This window comes from Symphodus melops, assembly GCF_947650265.1.
Source record: "Symphodus melops genome assembly, chromosome: 20".
Taxonomy (NCBI): Eukaryota; Metazoa; Chordata; class Actinopteri; order Labriformes; family Labridae; genus Symphodus; species Symphodus melops.
The window spans coordinates 5,000,322-5,021,733 of record NC_136710.1 but is presented as its reverse complement, the minus strand read 5'-3'; the positions used below and the strand labels follow the sequence as shown (position 1 = coordinate 5,021,733).

General features: G+C 43.0%; 1 protein-coding gene across 7 annotated transcripts in view; it reads left to right on the top strand.

Annotated features, from left to right (window-relative positions):
* svep1 (sushi, von Willebrand factor type A, EGF and pentraxin domain containing 1) overlaps window positions 1-21,412 on the top strand; it is a 77,416-nt gene that overhangs the window by 19,795 nt on the left and 36,209 nt on the right. For 6 of the 7 annotated variants that reach the window (XR_013781510.1, XM_079371303.1, XM_079371300.1 and 3 more), the window contains exons 2-5: window positions 3,648-3,903; window positions 4,876-5,052; window positions 19,734-19,892; window positions 20,681-20,860. Coding sequence is in view for 5 of the 7 variants with exons in the window: in XM_079371300.1 (XP_079227426.1) it covers window positions 3,648-3,903; window positions 4,876-5,052; window positions 19,734-19,892; window positions 20,681-20,860 (772 nt within the window). In the remaining 2 variants the exon portion in view is untranslated. Of the gene's footprint in view, window positions 1-3,647; window positions 3,904-4,875; window positions 5,053-19,733; window positions 19,893-20,680; window positions 20,861-21,412 lie in introns of those variants that run through there. The other variant, XM_079371304.1, reaches the window with a different exon arrangement.

Sequence of the window (21,412 nt, the reverse complement as noted above, 5' to 3'; positions counted from 1 at the left end):
GGTAGATGTTCAGGACTTGATAAACCACTGAAGAGAATAAGAGACGGGCTTGTTTATCGAACATCCTGTCTCTTTAAGGCCAGTGCTGATGGCCTGTGAATAGTGATTTAAACGACAGCCTTGATTTTAATCTGCATCCTCTGGACATAAGTAGAAGTTGAATTTAAGAATTGAATTTAATCATAGAAAATGAGACAATCATGTTTCTTAATAAAAGTGTATGAAAAGCATTTGGACTATATAATCACCATTTCACCAAGAAGCCATTTTCCCTCAAAAGACATGTGATTGTTACGATGCTTAAACACTGCAATAATGTTTCTGTGTATTCAAGTTTAGGAAATAAGAACAAATGGGGAATCTGACAAACGTGGCGTTAAAGTCATTGTTTTCCTTTGACATGAAATCCAACCCAAACATTAAAAAAAATTAAGTTTAAAAGCATTTAAAAAGTGCAATTAAAAAAACTTAAAACTCTGAATAAAGTTGTAGATGATTGTAGAAGTTCACAGTGTTTCGTACTTCTTTTCTCAAAGTGGACTTTAAATGGCTTTAAAAAAACGGCAGCAGCAGCTCACCTCGGAGCCAGGTGGGTTTCGGGCTGCGATCAAAGTCACGGGAGATGCTGATGGGCGGCCAGCAGTGTGGTGGGGGAGTTCCTCATTTAGCATTCAGAATAGCTGCCATGCATATATAAGCCTTTGATTAACAGCTGGGGTACCTTGGCACCATCTTCAGCCCCTCAAGGTGTGGAAAGGTTTCCTACTCCCTTCTGCCAAATGCAACGATGTTCCTCTTTTGAAGTTCTAATCACACACACATCTGTTTGGAGACGTCAGTAAAAAGGCAACCGGTTTTTCATCTCTGTGGTCTGAAGGTTTTATTTTTTTGTTTATTTATATTGCTGAGGAAATACGAGTATGAGTAAGGTACTTACGGCATTTGTTTTAGAAGCCAGTTCAAATTTGTTTCTGCTTCCAATTTGGTAAAATAATTCAATCTGTTTCTTTGTAAATGTTTCAAAATTCTTCATCACCTTTCCCATTTTAATTCCCAAAGAAAAACATTTTTAAAAAATCAGGATGTTGTGCATCTAAACAAAGGATTATTGTACTAGTCTTGTATTTTTTTTACTTCTTTGCGTCTAGTGATAATCATTTTCTAGATTCAACTCTTGATTTTGACAGTCAACTAATATTGCTGTAGTTTCCTGTAGTATTAGGACAGACAACACAAGGACGTTCATTGTCATGGTAGTAGTCTCAAAGGAAACTCAGTACGACGTTCTCAATAGGAGCAGCATCTTCCTAATGGCGGCGTCGAGCAAATCTGTGCGTTTGTGTTTCCTTTAAAACTCAGTATTCATGTCTCTGTTGAACGATGTGAGAGAAGCGTCCGCTTCATTTGTTTGTAATTCTACTGTATGACGAGTCACTTCACATATTGCTGCTCTCTCTATCTCTCTTTGCTCCTTCTCGCCAACGTTCAAGGCGTTTTGGATGAGAGATAGACTCCCTGCTCTCGTCTCTAATCCCTCCTGGCCTGTTGGTCCCTGCGCTATCATTCGCTGCTCTGACAGATATCAACAGTTCCAATCCATTTACGCTTAAACTGACCCATTGCTGACGGCTTACCGTCTCCTTTTTTATGAAGTATGAGATGAGTAGCTTTTCATTGATTTGTGTACAATGTATTTGGCCTCATCTCAATTGTTTGTTTTTTTTGTGGTAATTGTCAATAAATGTTGAGTTTGCTTTAGGGTTTCCTGGAATTACATGCAGCACACATTAGGAAACGCTACTACTTCCTGCTTTAAACAATCAATCTGTGCCCTGATTGGCTGGTAGCAACAATTCAAGATTCAGGGCTCATCTTGGCCGGATCCCATCTGATCAGGTCATTTATTTTACTAAACAAAACTTTCATTTATAATGAGTCCATCATAAATCTTTTTATTTTTTTTATTTAAATTTTTGATGCTGCCAAAATTAGCAACCTGATTGTTTTAATTGCGACATACGATCTCTCTCTCTCTTTTTTTCTTTTTTTTTTTTGACTGATTTTACTCATGTATGTCTTCAGTAATAAGGTGCACGCAGAGTTACACTAAAGGGCAGCCCCTTCCCACACTCTGGCTGCTATGGTCGCCTTTATGTTAGTACTCTGACCTAAAGTATGTACAGGCCATTCGGCAGGCTGTTATTAGTGGGTATGCCTGCGTATGCTCCCATTGGTGGCATCTCAGCGGTTGCTAACAGAAGCCACTGACTCATGAGTAACACAGAAACCACTGTGGCCCAAAAGCACTTTGAGCAGACGCCTTATAAAAGACAATAAGTGCAATGTTATTAACACATCAAGAAGAGGCAGCCATTGACTGCAGTTATAAAAGTAATACAGAAATGTGACATTGTTGAGGGGACCAGGGGGGCTTCACTGTGGACAGCTGGTAGCGTCCACAGTGAAGCTCCCCAGGGCCGGGGACCTGGGGCTTTGAGGATCAGAGAAACCAGGCTCTCCTTTTCCTCCATGCTGTCCCTCCAGCCTCTCTCTCCCTCGCTCCACCAGCTCTGTAATTACACCGCTTCTGCCAGAGCCGCTTGAAGTTCAGCCAATTAGACAATAAAGAGCTGAGCTTTCTCTCCTTTCCTTGTCTCCCTCCCTCGATGGTCACACCCTTTGCGTTCTCTTCTCTTTCCTCACCTCTTGTATTTTACACTCTGTCGTGTGCAGATATCGCGTCTTATTTCGGGCCCAGAATCCAGAAAGGTCATGATAAAAACGCATCCTCCCCTGCGCTAACTCTTTATGGCTTTTCGTGTGTTACTGGATATCTTCTTCATCTTCTTGGCTTCTTTTGCTTTTAATCATTTGTTTTCTCTCCACTTTTTGCTCCAGGTTCTTTCCCTCCCCCCCGCTAATGTTCGCAAGCCTCATAACCTCAACACAATCCCGTACTGTACACTGTTAGCTTGGCCTCGACAACAAAGCTAGCAGATGTTCCTGTTTTTTGTTTTTTTTCCTGAACTCTAGAGAAAATAAAGACATGTTTCTGAGACTTTAATGTCCGGTCTAATTTGTGGTGGATTGTAAACGGCGGCTAAAGTTAGCTTGGGAGCTGTAGCCGGTGTCTCAGGCGGACACAGCAGGTCGGTCTGCGTTGCCCAGTGTTCTCTGGTGGTTTCAAACCACTGGCAAGCAGCTGCATACTCTGTAAGAGGAATAATTACAATCGTAGAGCTTTCTCCTCGCCCCTCCTCCTCCCCCACCGTGCCCTTGTTGCCTGCGTTGCTGATGGAGGGTTTTGAGGAACCCTAGAATTGAGGGCTGATTTAAGTGGTTGTTTCTGACGTGCTTAGTTATTCAATTTAGCCTGGGAGCTATGTTGGTAGCGTGCTGGCAGGCTGAGCAGTAGGATGTGTGGATTTGGATCATCAGCGTTTGCAAAGTACACTTTTCAGTCTCTCTTCTGTTGTTTGAATGTTTTCTGGCTTTTCCCTGAGTAATAAAAGTTGCTTCAACATACTGAAAAATGCACCAAATTCTCTTGCCGAGAGTTAAATGACTAAATTGCTTCCCTCATTACGCTTAAAATGGAAAATTGAGTCAGTAATTCACTAAACTAGTTCGTATGTCCCTCTCGACAGCAAATCCTTCGCCACTCTCGCTCCAACGCCTCCAAGGTCATCTTCCTGATCACCGACGGCTACTCGAATGGCGGAGACCCTCGGCCGGTGGCGGCAGCCCTGAGGGAACGTGGCGTCGAGATCTTCACGTTGGGCATCTGGCAGGGAAACATCCGGGAGCTCCACGACATGGCCTCTCAGCCCAAAGAGCAGCACTGCTACTTTGTGCACAACTTCGCCGAGTTTGAAGCCCTGGCTCGTCGGGCGCTTCACGAAGGTACGGAGGCGTCGCCGATCTCGTCCTCTTCCTGTTCGAGCCGTTTTACTCGCTCCTTTGTTTTGATAGCTTCAACTTGAAGTCACGCTCTTTCCCTTTGAAGCTTCAGCTCTCCCATCATCAACATTTGATCTGTGATATCTCTAAAGTGAAGGTTTTGACCTTTTACAAATCCAATGTTTACTTAAATGGAAGCACGTAATATTTCAAAATCAATCTGACAGCATGAATTTCACACGGCCTCTTCTGTTAAGTCCTGCCAGCAGTTGGCTCGCCTCACTTACAGTTACAAAAGACCAAGTCCTTTTTTTCCCACACTTGTGGGGGGACTTCCATCAATTTGGCGAAAGACGTTTCAGTCATGCGGCTTTTAAAACTTAAAAGCATAAACCGTAAAATATCACCGTTGAGGGGCAGAGTGTTTGGAACGCTATAAGTCATGCACACAGTGTCTGAAATCCCAGACGGCAGACGTCGCGGGGATCAGAGCGAGTGTGAGAGTTAAAGCCAACACACGTGGCGCTATCAGCTCGAAGGATACTCCTCGAGTTTTCAAATACAGAACCACATGTTGAGCTCAACTTGTGTAGCCATGGATCGAATTGGAGACATCGCTGGCTTCCTTCCTGCTCTATCAGTAAGAAGCAAATAAAGGGAAGCAGATTTAACACCAGAAATGTGAAAAGCCCATTTTTGTCGTCAGTTCCTCTCTGCAGCCCCGGTTCTTTGGTCCCAGGCTTGATTTACTTTTGTAAGTGACGACTGCGTTTCTAGAAATATGGCCATTTGCTTTAGTTGAACAAATGTGCTTTACAGGCACTGTATAGTCTCCAGTTAAAACCTTTAATTAGGACACTGACATACTCTACCCATACACTGTCAGAGTACACACACGTTGAGTGAGCGCTCCCTTTGTTTCCTTGTGCAGGTTGACTCTTTCACGATTAACAACCAGACTTTTCTGTCCCTCAGACCTCCCCACAGGCAACTACATCCAGGAGGACATGTCGCGCTGCTCCTCTCTGTGTGACGCCGGCAGGGATTGCTGCGACCTGATGGCCAGCTGCAAGTGTGGAACGCACACCGGACAGTACGACTGCATCTGTGAGAAAGGATACTACGGCAAGGGCCTGCAGCACGAGTGCACAGGTAGGATGCCGAGAAACAAGGAGCTCTACACATTTCACAAGGCTGTGCAGAAAGCTCTCACACAGGCTCGTTTCACGTCGATGTCTCCTTCTCAAAAAACCCTTGTTTGACGAGCATTGTTTGTCAAACAACCGTCATTGAACACGCCCTCGCTGGTCGTCATTTTGAGTGTCCTTTACTTTCTCTACCTGTCGGCTTCTACTCCAAACTCTGGTCACTTAGTGAAATGTCTTTGCTGAAATCTGGGTGAAAGTTAAATAAGCAACCTGTCTGCTTAGCAGAGTTGAAGCCGTCCTCAGGGCAGATCACTATCAGCGTGCTTAGTGGACGTGCGGCATCGGTGGAGGATGGGATGTGTTCATGTGTGTTCTTCCCTCAGCTCAGACTCCCAGGAGGACTCACCCCGTCTCTCTCTCTCTCTCTCTCTCTCTCTCGCTCTCCCCCCCCCCCCCCTCCTTTAAGTCACATCTTATCTGTTGATTTCTTCTCCACACAACATGGGGCCTTTTGTCTTAGTTATTGTTGCATTGACTCCAAACATCAATAACAGTCTCATACAGAAACAAATATTTGTCTCATCTTGTGCCAAGTGCTCTGGTCTGACTCTTTACTTTTATACTCCTGGTTATTTATTATGTCGGCCTCTAATACATCATAGAGCTCAAGCACAGCTTGCACTAACGTGTGTGTGTGTGTTTCCTTTGTTTGATTCATTTTGAGTTGAGTTCACTACTTGTGTCTATGACTTATTTTACAGATATAGATGAATGATAGTCATACAGTATACAGTATACACTGATTTTCTACACTATATATATATATATGTATAGATTTTTTTTTTACCCAGAAACCCTTCTGGACTCTTCACAAACATTTGGAGGTTTCTCGTTAAATAAAAAACAAAAACATCACACATACAACCTACACAGAAAATACTTCGACTGTTTAATCAAGCCTATAAAAACGACTTTCTCTACATGCGTGCTGCTGCCGCTGAGCACGAGAAGCATCATCATGCTGTAGCTGCTGCTTTATTCTTTGGGTGGGGGGGGGGGGAAAGCACCAAAAAAACCCAACAAAGATCCACAATGCACTTGCTTCTCGAGATTGCAGAGTGGACTAGAAGTTTTCTTGGAAGTCCCTCAATCCAGCCTTCCAGAGATCCCCCTTCTGAATTGACTGATGAGATGGAGCAATCGGTTTATTTTTTTTTGCTTTCCTTGACTGTGTTGCTCAGATTCCTCCTCCACTGCAGACAGCCGTGTTAAAACATTTAGCAGCAGCAGCCCAGAGAACGGACCCGGTCGTATGTGTTGTATTTGTCCGTCTGTTCTGTTCAGTGTCTGGTTCACACACGGCGCAGTGTTGCAGTCAAACGCAGGTGGTCTTTGTCTTTAAGGTTAAGGGTTGATACATTGTTTTTACTGAATATGTAATCACTTAACTCGCGGAGGACGGCTGCAGTGTGTGTGATTGTTGGAGAGGAGAATGGCTTACAGATGCTCCTCTTTGTGTGTGTGTGTGTGTGTGTGTGTGTGTGTGTGTGTGTTTAATTCACTCTTTATACAGGTGGGAGAAAAATGAGAAGATAAGAGGAATAGAGGAAGAAAAGTCTGGATAAGAATCTGCACTAATAAAAGGAAACTAAAGTCCATAATCCTTCTTGTATTCGCCCTTCAGGTCTTCCTCTCTGTGACACGTGTTTTCAATCGAGCATTAGATAACACTGGGAGGAGGAGGGAAGAGGATTTTGGTGACAGACAAGTTAAGATAATTTAGATGAGGGTTGAGAATTGCTAAGAGGGAAAAAAAAGGCAGAAGAGAAAAAAAACAAAAAAAAACCAGAGGGTTGTTTAAAGTGCCAAACGAGAGGGCATCGGGGTCACGGTGCCAGAGAGCACGCCTCCTTAATTCCCCTCAGATGTTGTCGAGACTGGAGCCTCACTTTGCTTATTAATCTGTTTTAATGCTTTAATTAACAGCAGAGCTCAGACTGCAGAGTTGGCTCGAGGAAGGAAAGGACACAGCGAGGCGCTGCGACCGCAAGTGAGGACCGAGCTTCCTCCGTCTGCCTCTCACTCGCTCATATAACAACGTCTCAGGGAGACGAGCCGGCTGCTTTATTTTATCGCCGTCTTCATGCTATCGAGCTGGCGTGCGTCGCCCCAGGTTTGAATGTGTGTCACCGAAGCTGCTGCTGCTGTTGACATTTTGGCAAGTTAGGCCTCCGTTAGCCTTGTTCTTCCCAGGTTCTGGTTTCCTCAGTGGTGCAACATATATGTTCCTGAACGCTTCATTTATGGACGTTTGTATCCTTTAATAACTTACAATGCTCCTTTGAAGCAGCACTGGCTCCAAAACCAATTAGATTTGCGGTGCGTTACCAAGAAACATGCAAGTAAACTCGACGAGCTCCCGCTGCTTTCAGAGACCTCTCTTTAATATTCTGTTGGTTTAACCTCGTTGGGCTTGGCTGAACCGAAGGTGTGCTGTGAATTATGGGTACACCGTCTGCGTCAGCAGTGCCAGAGCTTGTAAGCGGCACACGGACGGCGCTGCCAGAAAGGGGAGAGGTTGCACAACCATGATGGTCAGTTGTGACTTCAGGTGGGCCGATGTTTGGATCTGAAGTCTGAGAGGTTCTGCTCTTTTTGGATTTTCTTTCTCACATGTAACGCTCTCTGACACATCTGAAAATGATCCGAGCGAACCTTTGGGCCTGTCAGTTGATTATTATTATCATTGGCTGTAGGGCTCTGCTGGGAACACTATCCAAATCCCCACAGTGCACAGCGGTGTTGTTTATGAATCTGTCGACAGCCAAGTGAAACAGTCCTTTGCACAAAACACGACTGGAATCCTGCTCGATAGAAACGAATGATGAGCCCCGCTTTCTGCGCAGTTTGGGTTTTTTGTCGCCCCTCTCCACATACCGATCTCGAGCTCCCAATATGTGCATCACGGAGGATCACCACAGGAACGAGGAAGTGGATGAATGAGAGAGTGAGAGTTGTGATTGTGCAGAGGGGTAACATGTTTCCCTCCTGTCACACATTCTGGCTTATCAACGACAGCAGCTCTGGACTGTGTTAATGTGGTGTCAGCGCGGCCTTTGTTCTCAGGCGAGCCCTGCTGAGGATGAATGAGGCCGAGGAAAAAGAGAGAGAGATGAAGACAGGATGAAAAAAGCAAAGAAATAAAATCCTTTAAAAAAAAAAAGGAAGAGAGATGAAACAAGGCAGATCAGACCCAGATGTGCAGCCTGATTCAGGGTAATATAAGAAAAGAAAGTCCAAATCTACGGAAGCCCAAGGAGTCCATTTCCTGTTGCTTTCTCGATTGTTGATATTACAGGGAAAAAAAAAACCCTTTTGTTATCCTGAGATGAGAGAATAAGTTGAGATCAGAAAAAACAAAACTGAAATAATTCGCTGATAAATGTTCATGTATCCATATTATATACAGTAACTGTTTTTTTGTGTGTTTTTTTTGAAGGTTTAGTTTTCTTGCCTTTTATATAGAGATTGGTTAGTGGATAGAGGTAGAGTGGGGAATGACATTTAGGAAAGGTGCCACAGGTCGGATTTGAACCTCGCCAGTTTCCGTACATGGAGCGCCAAACCAACCATTCCGCTACTGGCGCTCCCCTAAACTCGCCTTCGAATTCCTCATTCTTCAGCAGGAATGACTTCTATAAGACGTAGAAATAGCTTTGAGATGACATATATTTTAAACCGATAAACGGGAGCTTTGAAGCGTTGATCAAACTTGTGGTATTAAAGTTTTTATTCTTTGGGCTAACCAGAGTATGGACCCAATTTTCAAACTATTTGTTTTTAATCCAATAACTATTGGCATGCTAATTATCATCTTTGGGACTCAAGCAGTTTATACTGGATCAGACTTCTACTCAATAAAAAACTGGGAATTAACAAGCATGTAGCATGTGGAAGATATTATAAAACTCCAAAAATAAACAGAGCCAAAGTAAGAGAAGGACTGATTTATTAGGTCAATAACTGTGAGGATGAAAATGCTAATTTTGCCAATTAAACACTCTGTGGTAGGTAAGTTCAAGTCAGGACATCAAGCACCAAAAAATATTAATTTAAACTGCGCTCAATAGCTTTTCCTGTACAAGCACATGTTGAGGAGGTTTCCCATCTGATTAAGAGACCTACAGCAGCATTAAAACAGCTGAGTCATATCCAAGCAAGTAAGTCAATATTCACTTTTTAAGTGTTTAATATTTCCACTTTATAGATCTTTTCTACTCCGTAGCTGCTTTTTTGTCCATCACTGGTCATTTTTCTCCCTGGTCCCAATGCATTAAACTTTAGTCCTTAGTTTGTGTTTTCCCAAAGTAGATTCGCTCACAAAGACGTCTTGGCAATATTCTGTTGATTTATGATCGTCTATGATTGGGACTTGAGGGTTATCTGAGATATTAGCTTTTCCCTGGAATAACCAAACAAACCCTCCTCAGAGTTCCTACGTCAGCTGTTGCTCAATATTTACAAGATTTGTTTTCGATCCTGAAAAGAGACGTGTGGCAGAAGTGAGCTTCGCCTGGACTCTGAACAAAACAAATCCATCTATCTGCTGACGGACTGGACTGTTTGTTTCCCGGTAACAAGGACGAGAACAGAGGCGTTCATTCCCCCTAAATATTTGTGCCGTGGATGTGAATGACCGACAGATTGCGGCAGAGGAGGCCTCGAGGTGGACATAAATTCAACAGAAGAATTGAAACGACAACAGGAGATGTGGAGTTCGCTGAATGTTGAGTTGTTGAAACGGAAGGAATGTTGCAATCATTTATTCTTCACTCTCTGGCCTCGCCTTCCTCGCAGAGGGCTCCAATATAAATGAAGACGAGTCCAAATACAAATAAAAAAGGTTAAATATTTGATTGTGACCTCAGGAGAATGTTATCTAACTTTATCATCTTCCTCCTTCACTGTAACGCTAACACCGGCTCACTCACTAGCTTAAAGTGAACAACGCAGCTATAAGCTAATAACAATCACACATTTAAATTCAGCTTCTTATCTTGACTTCTTTGACAGTTTAGATTGAATAAAAAGAGACAACTCACATGATTCCCCACCAGCCTCCATGTCATCTTTTGTTATTGTTTTGATTGAGAGCCCCCTGGTGGCCGAATCTACAAACTGTGCCTTTAAGGCTATTAACAGTTACAAATTTGTTTGGATTGGCAATAAAACACAATCACAATAAAAACTAGTGAATTTAACTTTTGGCTTTATACAGGACATTACAAAACTACAGCTAATATTTTAGCATTTGGAGCTACCTGTCTGACAAATATGTAAAATTCCTATTTGTTTATGTTAGTGCAGTTTCTGGATCATTTCATAAACTACCCTGAGACTTAGTTCAAATCAAAATCCAGAGAGTAATCAGAATTGAAGCTTGTTTTGGACCAACTTATGAGCTGGATAGCAAACTGACATTCATTAGCATCGCTGCCAGCCGGCAGATGAAGGCAGCCTAACACTTGACACTGACTGGCTGTTTGCTCTGGCCTTGTAATTTCCCTTTAAATGTTATTAAGAGTAAATATATTTCTTCCACGGAAGGGAATTCCAACATCTCGTCCAACACGTTGCGTAAATATGCTTATTTAAAAAAACTAAAAAAACAAAACGCTCTCTTTCCTCTAACTGCAGAAATCCAACCCGACGGCATCAAAAACCGCAGCAGACCGTCTGCTCCTGCACTGAACGTCATCCAAGTGCCTGTCCCTTAATGCATCTGTGGTGAAGATCAAGTATGCTGTTGCTCAGCATGAATTCTGGTCCCATTGTCTTTTCAAGGGAGGTTTAATGCCACACATTGATTGCCTAAACTGATAGATGGAAAAATCAGGTATTTAGTTTTCTCTGGTGAGCGGATGGGGAAGAGGGAGAAGGGGATTCCTGGAGCCTCTGCAGCTTTTGTGGTGGCTGGATGGAGAGTTTTCAATGACGCAGCAAAATGATTTATTTTTGATTGAACCTATGAATAGAATTTTAGATTATACCATTTTGTACTGGCTTGTTTTCGACCTGCTTGATCACAAGAATCCTGTCTCTTGTCCTGTTGTTATTCCCAGACTTGTGGTTTTAATCCCAGAAAAAAAAGTCAATATTAAAAGTAAGAATGATGGTTTGAGCTATAAAAAATAAACTCAAGCTGTAATAAACCCAAGCAGTCCTTTTAATAAAGAATATACGAGGTGAAATTTGGGGACAAATAAAGCCAAACAGGAGGTCCAGCAATTGAAAGAAAATTTGGCAGCTCACCAAAAATACCCAGACAGGATTTATTTTTCTGCTGGTTTTAAAAGTGTTCAGTGTCTGAGCCGCCCTCAGGTGTTTTTCGGACAGTCTTTCATGTCACGTTGCGTTTGAAGTTCCTGCTTTAGACTGTGTACATGAGTGTTAAAGTAACAGGCAGTGTAGAAAATCCACTGTAGTTCCTCCCTCGGTGCCACATGTTTCAGCCCGACTCCACCCTCCCTGCGCTCATTAAACAACACATATAGGTCTGTAAAAAAAGCCCTAATTGATGACTACTGCTGCTCTGTTTGTAGGTCAGGGCTGCTGTAAAAAAACATGACTTGTGTTATAAACTGGGGCTACTATGCATGTGTATAAAAAGAGACAGAGATGAAGGAGCGAGGAGGCAGAGAGGCTATAAATCGGCTCTTTAGCAGGAGAGCATGAAAAACAAGGAGCTGGGAGACAGAGGCGTGGAGCAGAACTTCACTGTTTCATTTACACTCCTCCTCTGTACTTCATCTTTCTCTCCATCACTCTCTCGATTCCCCTTCTGCCCTCCACAGCCAGGCCTCTCTCTCATCCTCCCTTTTCTCTGCATCTTTCAGAAACAACTGCCCGATGTCCCCAAAGTGTGAATGAGCCACTTATAGAGTCTAATGAGGCGGATTACAAACACATACTTTTTTACCATCTGCTCTCCTCTGCTTCCTAGTTTAAGGGTTAAATCGGGGCACTATGGAGAAGAGAACATGAACTCTTAGTAAAGATATAGCAACAGTCATGTATCCCTCTGTATGAATAATTAAACATCTGATCATTTAAAGAGTCCAATCAGATGTTTTTAGACATTCTGTAGGTCAAAATCTGAATATACTGTATAATAAAAAACATATCACGATATTGGATTAGATTGGATCCACGTTATTGTCTTAAACTATTCGCCTTGGTCGGAAACGTAAAGCTCTGTGAAACTAAAGTACCATACAAACTAATACAATGCACAGGACTGAAAACCATAATCACAGATGAAGTGAAGCACGACACAAAAGTTAGTCATGATGTGCATTATATCACATAGATAGCTGTGTCTCCCATGAGACAATTTAAACAGCATTAATGTTTTCAGCGTGAGGGCCTGTGATTGAACTGAGAGAACATTAAAGGCCTTTTAACTTTGTCAAACATGTTTATAACTCTGGGAGCGAGAGGTTAGTTTGTGCGTCCCGTGTACAGGAATGTTGAGGCGACTCTGACCTACAGCTCCTATCCCACATCTCTATCTCTATCTCACAATTCTTGTACAATGTCTTTTTCTCTTCTATCTTGTCTCCCTGAACTTTTCTCCCTTAGAGAATGAACTTCTTTGTTTTTTCTCTCACACATAATTAAAACTGACGCATGTGAATCCATTCCTCTTCTAGCGTCCTGAGTGCTTTTCTTCAGCCTCTTTTTCAAGGCCCTTTGCCCCTCTTCAAATCTAACATGTTTGTCCCTCGCAGTGACCCCTATTCGTCTCTGGATATTTTCACCGACCCTCTTCACTGCTCTCTCAGCTCCCTCCTACTTCCTTTCACTTTTTTTATCCTCCCGTCCTCTGTGTGTGTGTGTGTGTGTGTGTGTGTGTGTGTGTGTGTGTGTGTGTGTGTGTGTGTGTGTGTGTGTGTGTGTGTGTGTGTGTGTGTGTGTGTGTGTGTGTGTGTGTGTGTGTGTGTGTGTGTGTGTGTGTGTGTGTGTGTGTGTGTGTGTGCGTGCGAGTGTGAGAGAGAGAGTGAGCTGTTGACTGAAACCTCTCCAGTTGGTAGGATGTGATGAAGAGGGACACGCTACATCAAAGGTCAAAGGTCACAGGCTAAGGAAAGAGGAAGTCAGCAGCTGCCGGTTTTCTAGAAGACAAGCATCTGTCTCTCCTTTTTCCATCCTTCTTTCTCTTTCTCTGTGACCTACCAGCAGGCAGTTCATCTGATCTACCAAACTTTTAATCTCTAGAAATTTCCATCATGCAGCACAAACCATAATCCAGAATATCACTTCCAACTCATCAAATGAGGCAGCTTGTTCAGTTGCCCTGAGCTTGAAAATATGATCAGTTTACTAACGCATCATGTGAACATTTAGAAGATAGCCAACCTCGACAATTTGGGGAATGTATGGGGCTATGTTTGGCGTCACCACGACACTACGAGTCGACCTTTGTGCTCTTCGTATTGTGTCACATGACTTCGACGCCACATTAAAACCGCTATGTTGAAGGACGGGAACAGAAAAGTAGCTAAAGGGAACCGACAGCGTCTTATCTTGACACTTAAGGCCAATAACCAAGCTGCCATTTTTGACGCTATTACCACATTTGTAGTCACACTTTCCCTAAAATTAGTCGAGGGAGATAGTTAAACGAGATCTGTTAAGATTTTCAAAATGTAATAGACAAGTTAGGGGAAGCTACATGTTTATATATCAAAGTGTGGCGCTGCTGACCAAGCTGCCATTTTGGATGACATGGGGGGGGGGGAGAGATGCAAAATGTCTCTGCAGTAGTGTGAGGTGGCGTTTTCAGTGTTCAGATTTTGCAAGAAGTGACTAAACTTGTCGTATAATTTTTATATGCAGCATCTCTTTTATGTGTACAAAACACAAGTTAACTTATACATACTGTAAGGACAAGGATGGAAAACTCTAAGTGGGATTGGCCTGCCCGCAAGGACACATCAAATCCAGGACTACTGTGGGAACAGCGGAGTGTGTGGTGGATTAGTGTCCATGTGGACACGTCTTTCAAATCACAAGAGTCAAATCTGTTTGGGATTTTCGTGAAAGGATGACTTAATAAAAACATACGTTTCCCTTTAAACATGTCGGTGTCAACGGAGACTTGCGCTGCGTTGTCCCGAGTGCGCTGAGATCATAACCAAAAGTCTTTTATCACATTATTTCTCAGCTCAGTGACATCTGTAATCAGGCACACCAGACTGGAGACCGACCTGTGTTTGGACAGTTGTTTAGCGGTTTTGCCTCGCTCTTGGATCCAATCCCAGCATCCCTGTAGTCTGTAATGAGTGAGCAGGACGTTCTCCCTGTCCTTGGGAATCCATACGTGGTGTCTTGCAATTTGGGTGAAGTCATTCTCTTTTGGGAGGAGGATTGAATAACAAGCAGGAAAACAGCGATGGAACAGCCACTGAACTTCCTCAGCTTCCTCTCCAAAGGCTGCCTTGCATCACATTGCAGATTTTCCACATTCTTTGATTTGAAGGGTCCTTAGAGGTCTGTTTTTCCCCCCCAGATGGAAACTGTGTAGGTGGACAGCTGTGCAGCAGCTACATCTCCAGCATTCTTACTCTCTCATCCAACTGCGAAACAGACCAGACTTCAGTCAGACTCAGCAAATGATGTGATTTAAATCCTCCTGACTGTCCTGTGGATTGGGATTTTTTGTTATTACTACAGGTGACCTATGAGTTGAGGTCAGGAAATCCGTGTGACCCTTGCCAGTGCAAACACAGACACATCGCACATCTTGGTTTTTGACCATCAGCGGAATAGATTCTCAAGCAGACGCGTTATGAAACCAGGGGACAGGTGTCTGGGATTTTTCTCCATGTGGATTTTGAATCTGGAAGCTGCTTACTTTTTTTAAAAATAGTTACAAAATATGTTTTACACATCCAGTTATTGGAAGATACTGAGCACCTCAATGATGCCATTGCAATGAATATAAATGATATAAAAGGGTTGATGGCTGTTTACGTTCTCTGCAGGCACCTAGTGTTGGATTATTATTGGATGTTTATACATCATATAATAAAGAATAAGGTCTAGATCTCTTTGTAACGTAGTTTGACATAACATTTTTTTATGCAATAAAAATATAGATTAATTGTTTAGTTGGGGCTGGGGTTCGGGTCCTTGGGAACCTCAGCCATATGGCTCAATGTGAATGAAATGCTGAATGGTAGACAGATGCCTCGTAACTACAGCAACCATTAGCACAAAGATCTACGGGTCTATAGTCTTCAATCAGTTCTATTTGGCTGATTGTGTTTGACTCTCGGACACTTGGAGGTGTCCGTCTTAGTTACATATAAGAACCCTTCACATTTGTCCCTCTGCTTTGAGCTCGCCTGGTGGTCCAGATAAATGACCTGCTGGCTCAGAATAGATGTATATACAGACTGTGTTTACTTTAAAATGACAGATTCAAACTGAGCTCCAGTTACTTCACGTCTCTGTAAAAACCTTTGGGTGAATGTATATCTATTTTATGCCGCAGACTATACATTTTAATTGTCTGTTTCCATTGTCTGTTTTCTTTCTGTAAGTATTCTTGTTAAGTCTCCGACGCGAGCGGAAAGTTTGCTTGCATGTGAACATTGTTTTCTTAGTGAAATACCCTGGAATTGAAACCCCAACTTAACAACATTTCATGTGTGAGACGGCCTTCGACCACAAGCGGCCAGGCCTCCGTCCAGATTTAGCAGCTCATTCGAAATATTGCTGGACTTCCTCTGTCTCTTTTATTTGGCTTTGAAGACGTACAGACTGACAGAATTGGGTCATGGCATCACAAGTTTTAAACACATCACAGAAGTATTTGTTACTTTGTCTGCACATAATGTGAGCTGACCAGTGACAGTTACAGTACCTTCCCTTAATTGAGAGGAGGAAAGATAAGTGTTGCCAAAAGTACATTATTATGTGATAACTACAAATCAATATATAATCAATCCCCATAAAAAAAAACTGAAGCAGAGAAAGGTTTCTGTGATGAAAGACCCCGAAACTATTCTTGTTCTTGATGAAGCAAGAGTCTGTCATGTTGTAAAAAGTGAAATATAACAATCGGACAAAAAAAAAAAGTCTCATACTCGACCTGTGTTTTAAATTCCTTCAATATCGAGACTATCATTGTGTGCAACATTTTTCCAACAGGGTTCAAACTAATTGGAACTAATTATGCAAGCTGACATTATTTACAGTTATTCTATTGGAATTACCAAACATGATGCAATTAAACATGAATTAACATGACTAAATATACAGTACATGACTGTAACTCAAAAACCTGACCAAGTCATGAACCATGGCCTACAGGGGGCGCCACTACCGCGAGCCCATCCTGCTTCCCTTAATATGTTTCTGTAAATGTTTATTATTTAACAAAAGTGACGTCAACCCTGATTATACTCTGGCCTTCTGGGAACCGAACCTGCATGCCAATTCGCCATGTGCTTATTTTTAGGGTGATCTGAGTGCATGATAACTGTCGTGAGTTAAATGGTTTATGTTCTAGGTAACTGTGGAAACCCATGTGGGTATGAACCCTGTGTGGATAAGCTTGTTTTTTTGCAAACATGTGTTTGTGGAATTTTGTTGGTCTAAGCTGAATGTGTTCCTCTAAGAAGCCACTTTCCCCTCCTTTCTTCTATCTTTCATTGTGGCCGAGGAGGCAGATGTTCTCTCTCTCTCTGCCTCTGGATCTCTTTTCATCGTTTCCGTCGCAGTCTGTTTTTAGGCCTCCCTAATCAAACGCAGCCTTCCCCCCAGAGACACCAGAGATTCTCGTGTGATACTAACTTTGGCTCCTGGGCCCGACGTCCCGGCCACTTTAAATGACTTACTTGATACTCGGATAAAAGACTTGAGCAGATGAGCTGGCCTTTCCTTGGTCTTTCCTTTTATTACTGCCAGTGAATCCCTATGACATTTTCCCATTTTATTGAAGTGAAAGCTAAAAATGTTAGCTTCTAATTGAGCTGTGTCTCACTTAGGACCAAATCTATTTAATCCTGCTTACAATAACGGCTGTATGAACCCTTTAATGTCTGTAGAGGGAGCTTCACAGAAAGAGACCAAACACCTGAAGTGATGTCACGGCAGTCGGTGTGTCCTCGGATTCTTTCTGCCTACAGTAGACCAGCTGCTGTCTCTCTGCAGGCTCACATAGCGAGTCCAGTCACAGCAGGCTCCTTCTGTTTTATGATCATCTGGTCCACTGACGCTCCGCTTCCTCTCTAAACGAAGGGTTACGCTGCAGCTGAGTTCAGACGGACCCCAAATGAGACTGCGTGTAGGGCGGTGCGGGATCCAAACGCAATTAGTTTTTTCAGCATGAGGTCTCAAGTAAAGAAGCTGTGATTCATTTTAAAGGCGATTCACACACTTTCTTTCAGATTCCAGATTTTCATTTTCATGTCACTTTAATGGCTTGTTTTTCCTCATCCATCACTCCATCCTTACTTCGTCCTGAGCCCCTTAGCCATTAAACCCGTGTGTGTGTGTGTGTGTGTGTGTGTGTGTATTTTTCTACCTGCCAGCCCATGCAAACCAGCCCAGAATTTCAATATTATATATTTTTTTTCGATACCATATTTCCACTGGCTGAATCATTATCCGCATAAAAAGTGACGAGCCTTCCTGTAAAACCTTAAATGAAGCTGTAAACCAGACTTGAGCACAGGAGACACTTTAGGCTTATGTAAGAGGCCTCCTCTGAGTGTAGAGCACTCAGCACGGAGACGCTGCATCGGCTGCTTTTGTTATCAAATGTACGCTGAATGGTTTTTCTGTGTGTGTGTGTGTGTGTGTGTGTGTGTGTGTGTGTGTGTGTGTGTGTGTTTGATGTGGCTAACTGGGTGCATTTTAGTGCCAGCAGCCGGTGTCTGCTTTACAGTCGGTTTAACATCTCCTGGCTGAACTGCTCATGTTGGGGGAGGGAGCGAGGGAGGGAGGGATGGGAAGGAGAAGGGAGGCCAGGCTGGCATTGGCTCAGCAGTGGAAATTCACACCTGGCCTCTGGCTTAGCGGTGAGTAAATGAGTTGTGAGGAACTTTAATACTGTGGCTTCTCTGTTGCACCTACAGTGCAGAGCGGCTCGTAGTCCAACCTGTGCGTTGAATCGTGTCTGACACCGTTTACTTAAGCTTGATGTCGTAAAACCAACATGGACAAACCGAAGCTTTGTAACTTACTTCTCCTAAATAGTTGTAAAGCTTTGAGCCTTAATGGTTTCAAATCTAACCAGATACCCTCCATGAAAACAAGTTTGTCTTGTATTTCTGTATTTATGTTAAGTGTTTCAATGATGTATGTGGGTGCGGGTGGGAAAACTTTCAGATTGTCTCCTTAAAAGTTCACAACACCAAATGAAAACGACTTAAAAAAAAAAAGCTGTCTGAAAGTTTGTGGCCTGTTTCTGATTTGAAAGCCAAAGCTGTCAAAATGTTTATGTTTCCACTTAACGCAAACAAGATCTGGATGGACTTGAATGGGCTATGACATAAGTAACAGAAGAACTGTTAACCCCTAATTAAAGACGTGTGTTTGATGTACACATAATCTCACTCTGTGCTGGAGCTCCATTGTGCAGAGATTTACCCCTTTTAGATTTCCCATATGATTGGCTTAAAACAACACTTGTTATACATGCATGGACAAACAGAGGAACATTTGCACATTTACTTTAGGGAACAACTGATAATGATTTTTTTTTGTTTGGTCTTGCATCAGTAATGCCTTTGAAACACGGAGCCAGCACAGCAGATTGCTAGTGTGAAAGTAGCCGTGTGATGGCTGATAAGAGCTGCTGTTGCTCCTGGAGACTCGACTGATCATCGTCAGAATTTTGAAGGAGTCGATCTCATAAACATGAGAGACTCATGAGCTCAGTGCAGACGCACATGACATCACTCAGCATATTACTGGGAATTACCGAATCGCAGATAAGCTTGTGTGATGGATGTCCACTCCTCTGCAGAGAAAGTGATGCACCCAGACTGTTTTTTTTTATGGAGGTAGATTGATGGTGAATGAAAGAATGTTGGAGGACCTTCACATGACCCTCGCTCCCCCATCTTCACAGCTTGCCCTGTGATCACACTCAGGTGATTGTAAGGGGAAACACACCCTGTGTATGTGTGAGTGTGTGCAGGTGATCAAAAGGTTCCCCCCCCCCACACACACACACACACACACACACAGCTAGCATGAAAACCATTCCTGCTTTTAGAAGCTCGTAAACTTGTCTTTGATTGTTGCATTTCTTTGTCATGAAAATGCTCTTTCACTGCTTGGAATAATTAAAACTCTGAGTTGAATTTGTCTTGCCTGTGAGATCATTTTGTCCTCTCTCTGTATTTTTTGCCATATTTTCCGCCACTCCAGTACATGTCCAGACATGAACGTGATCAAAGTCTCCACATAAATCCATAAAGCTGTTTTTTTGACTCTCAGTCACGAAGCAGTTTTTCATTTCAGCTTAATTTTCTTTCAAACAAGTCCACCGTCCAGTCTTTCCATCCAGCTGTCTCTGTCTTGGTGCGTGACGTTACATACATTTAGAGGGGAGTGGTTTTGGATTCCGTGTCTCACTTAGATTCTCCTCTACCTTTCTCCTACCAGCGTGTCCGCCCGGGACGTACAAACCAGAGGGAGCACCAGGAGGCCTGAGCAGCTGCCTGGCCTGTCCTGACCCGCAGCACACCTCGCAGCCTGGCAGCACCGCCCTCACTGACTGCGTCTGCAAGCTGGGATATCAGCAGGTCGGAATGAGCTGCCAGGGTAAGCAACCATTTAAAAACAACCGTTTTAAATTAAGCATAAAATCCTTTAGGGCATGCTTAAGGACATACCACCCCGAGATGAGTCGATATCAAATCGATCGGTCATCCAGGATAGAGACAGCGATGTGTATTCACCCCGTTGTCCAAATATGGTCACCTCCGATCTCTAGAAAACAAGATGGCGACACATCTAAGACTCATCTCCTTTAAAGTTCATATTTTAACTCTTCATGTGCACATACGCCTGGAAAAGGAAACTTTAAGGCACTCTGAGTTAGTAATGATGTGGAAAACTATACATGAAGGTTTTAACAGCTGAATAAACACGATCCATGAAGAAGTCTGGGACGGACGTTTAGGAAGGGCAATGAAAATTAGAGCCGTTTGTAAAATGAAGCGAATGAGCCGGAACAAAAAGAGAATTTCACAGAAGTTGGTTTGAAGAATATCCTCCGTGATGAATGATCTTCTCGTTATGTCCTCGCGTTCCTTGAAGAACGATCGGGTTATTTCCACGCCGCGGATCATCTGAAAACAAAGTCTGCTCATTTATCATCACTCTCATGCTTTCTCTTCCTCCCTCTGCGTAGATTGTGGAAGCGATGCTTGACAACCTGTAATTTTCTGCTTTCACGCTTTCTCATCGTCGTTGTCAGGAACATTAACTTTCTAGAGTGCGTTTCCTGCCAGCGGGTTTTCTCTGCGTGCGTTTATTTTGAAATGTCTCCCACGATATGAAATTCAGAATTTCCCAATAGCTTCTCTTCTTTCCTTCTCCTCCATTAGTCGTGCACTGTCCAGCGCTGTCTCCTCCTGAATATGGCTTTTTCGTCCAAAATGTTTGCAACAACCACTTCGATGCGGCCTGCGGTGTGCGATGCCAGCCAGATTTTGACCTCCAGGGTACCGGCATCAGACTGTGCCAGGCCGACGGCACCTGGTCTGGGACTCCTGCCAGCTGCAAAGGTGAGGGGGGACCTGACTTAATGAATACAAATCTTCTCATAACAATAATGTCCAAACTAAAAATCTAAAAAAAAACTCCACAATGGTTTACCGGTCGATATGCTGATATCAGCAAGCTGTAATCATTATTGTTATACACACAACACCATGTTACAACCAAAGTTCCCTTTTCACATTTCAACAGAGGAGGTCATGATTGGTCTTACAGAGACCTAACTTTACTCAGACGTCCTTTATGAGGACAGAATCCTTGAACAGGACTAGACTGGTTGTCTTTTTCCTTAATCGGTCTTTTATTGATTTCGATACAGGAACAGTTCACATTGATCTCTGCAAATGCCCAGGTTGATCATAGTTTGCCCTCTTTGCCTGCGTCTACAAAACACACCACGGAGCTCCAAAAAATGCATCTCAAGTTGATTTCCTGGCACGGGAAATTTTTGAAACAGGCTGTTTTCCTGTCTCATCTGACACCTACCCTACAGCAGGAGTGAAGGGATATGAAGTTATGTAGGTCCTATAAAGTCGTCAGTCTAGCACTCTAAGCACTCT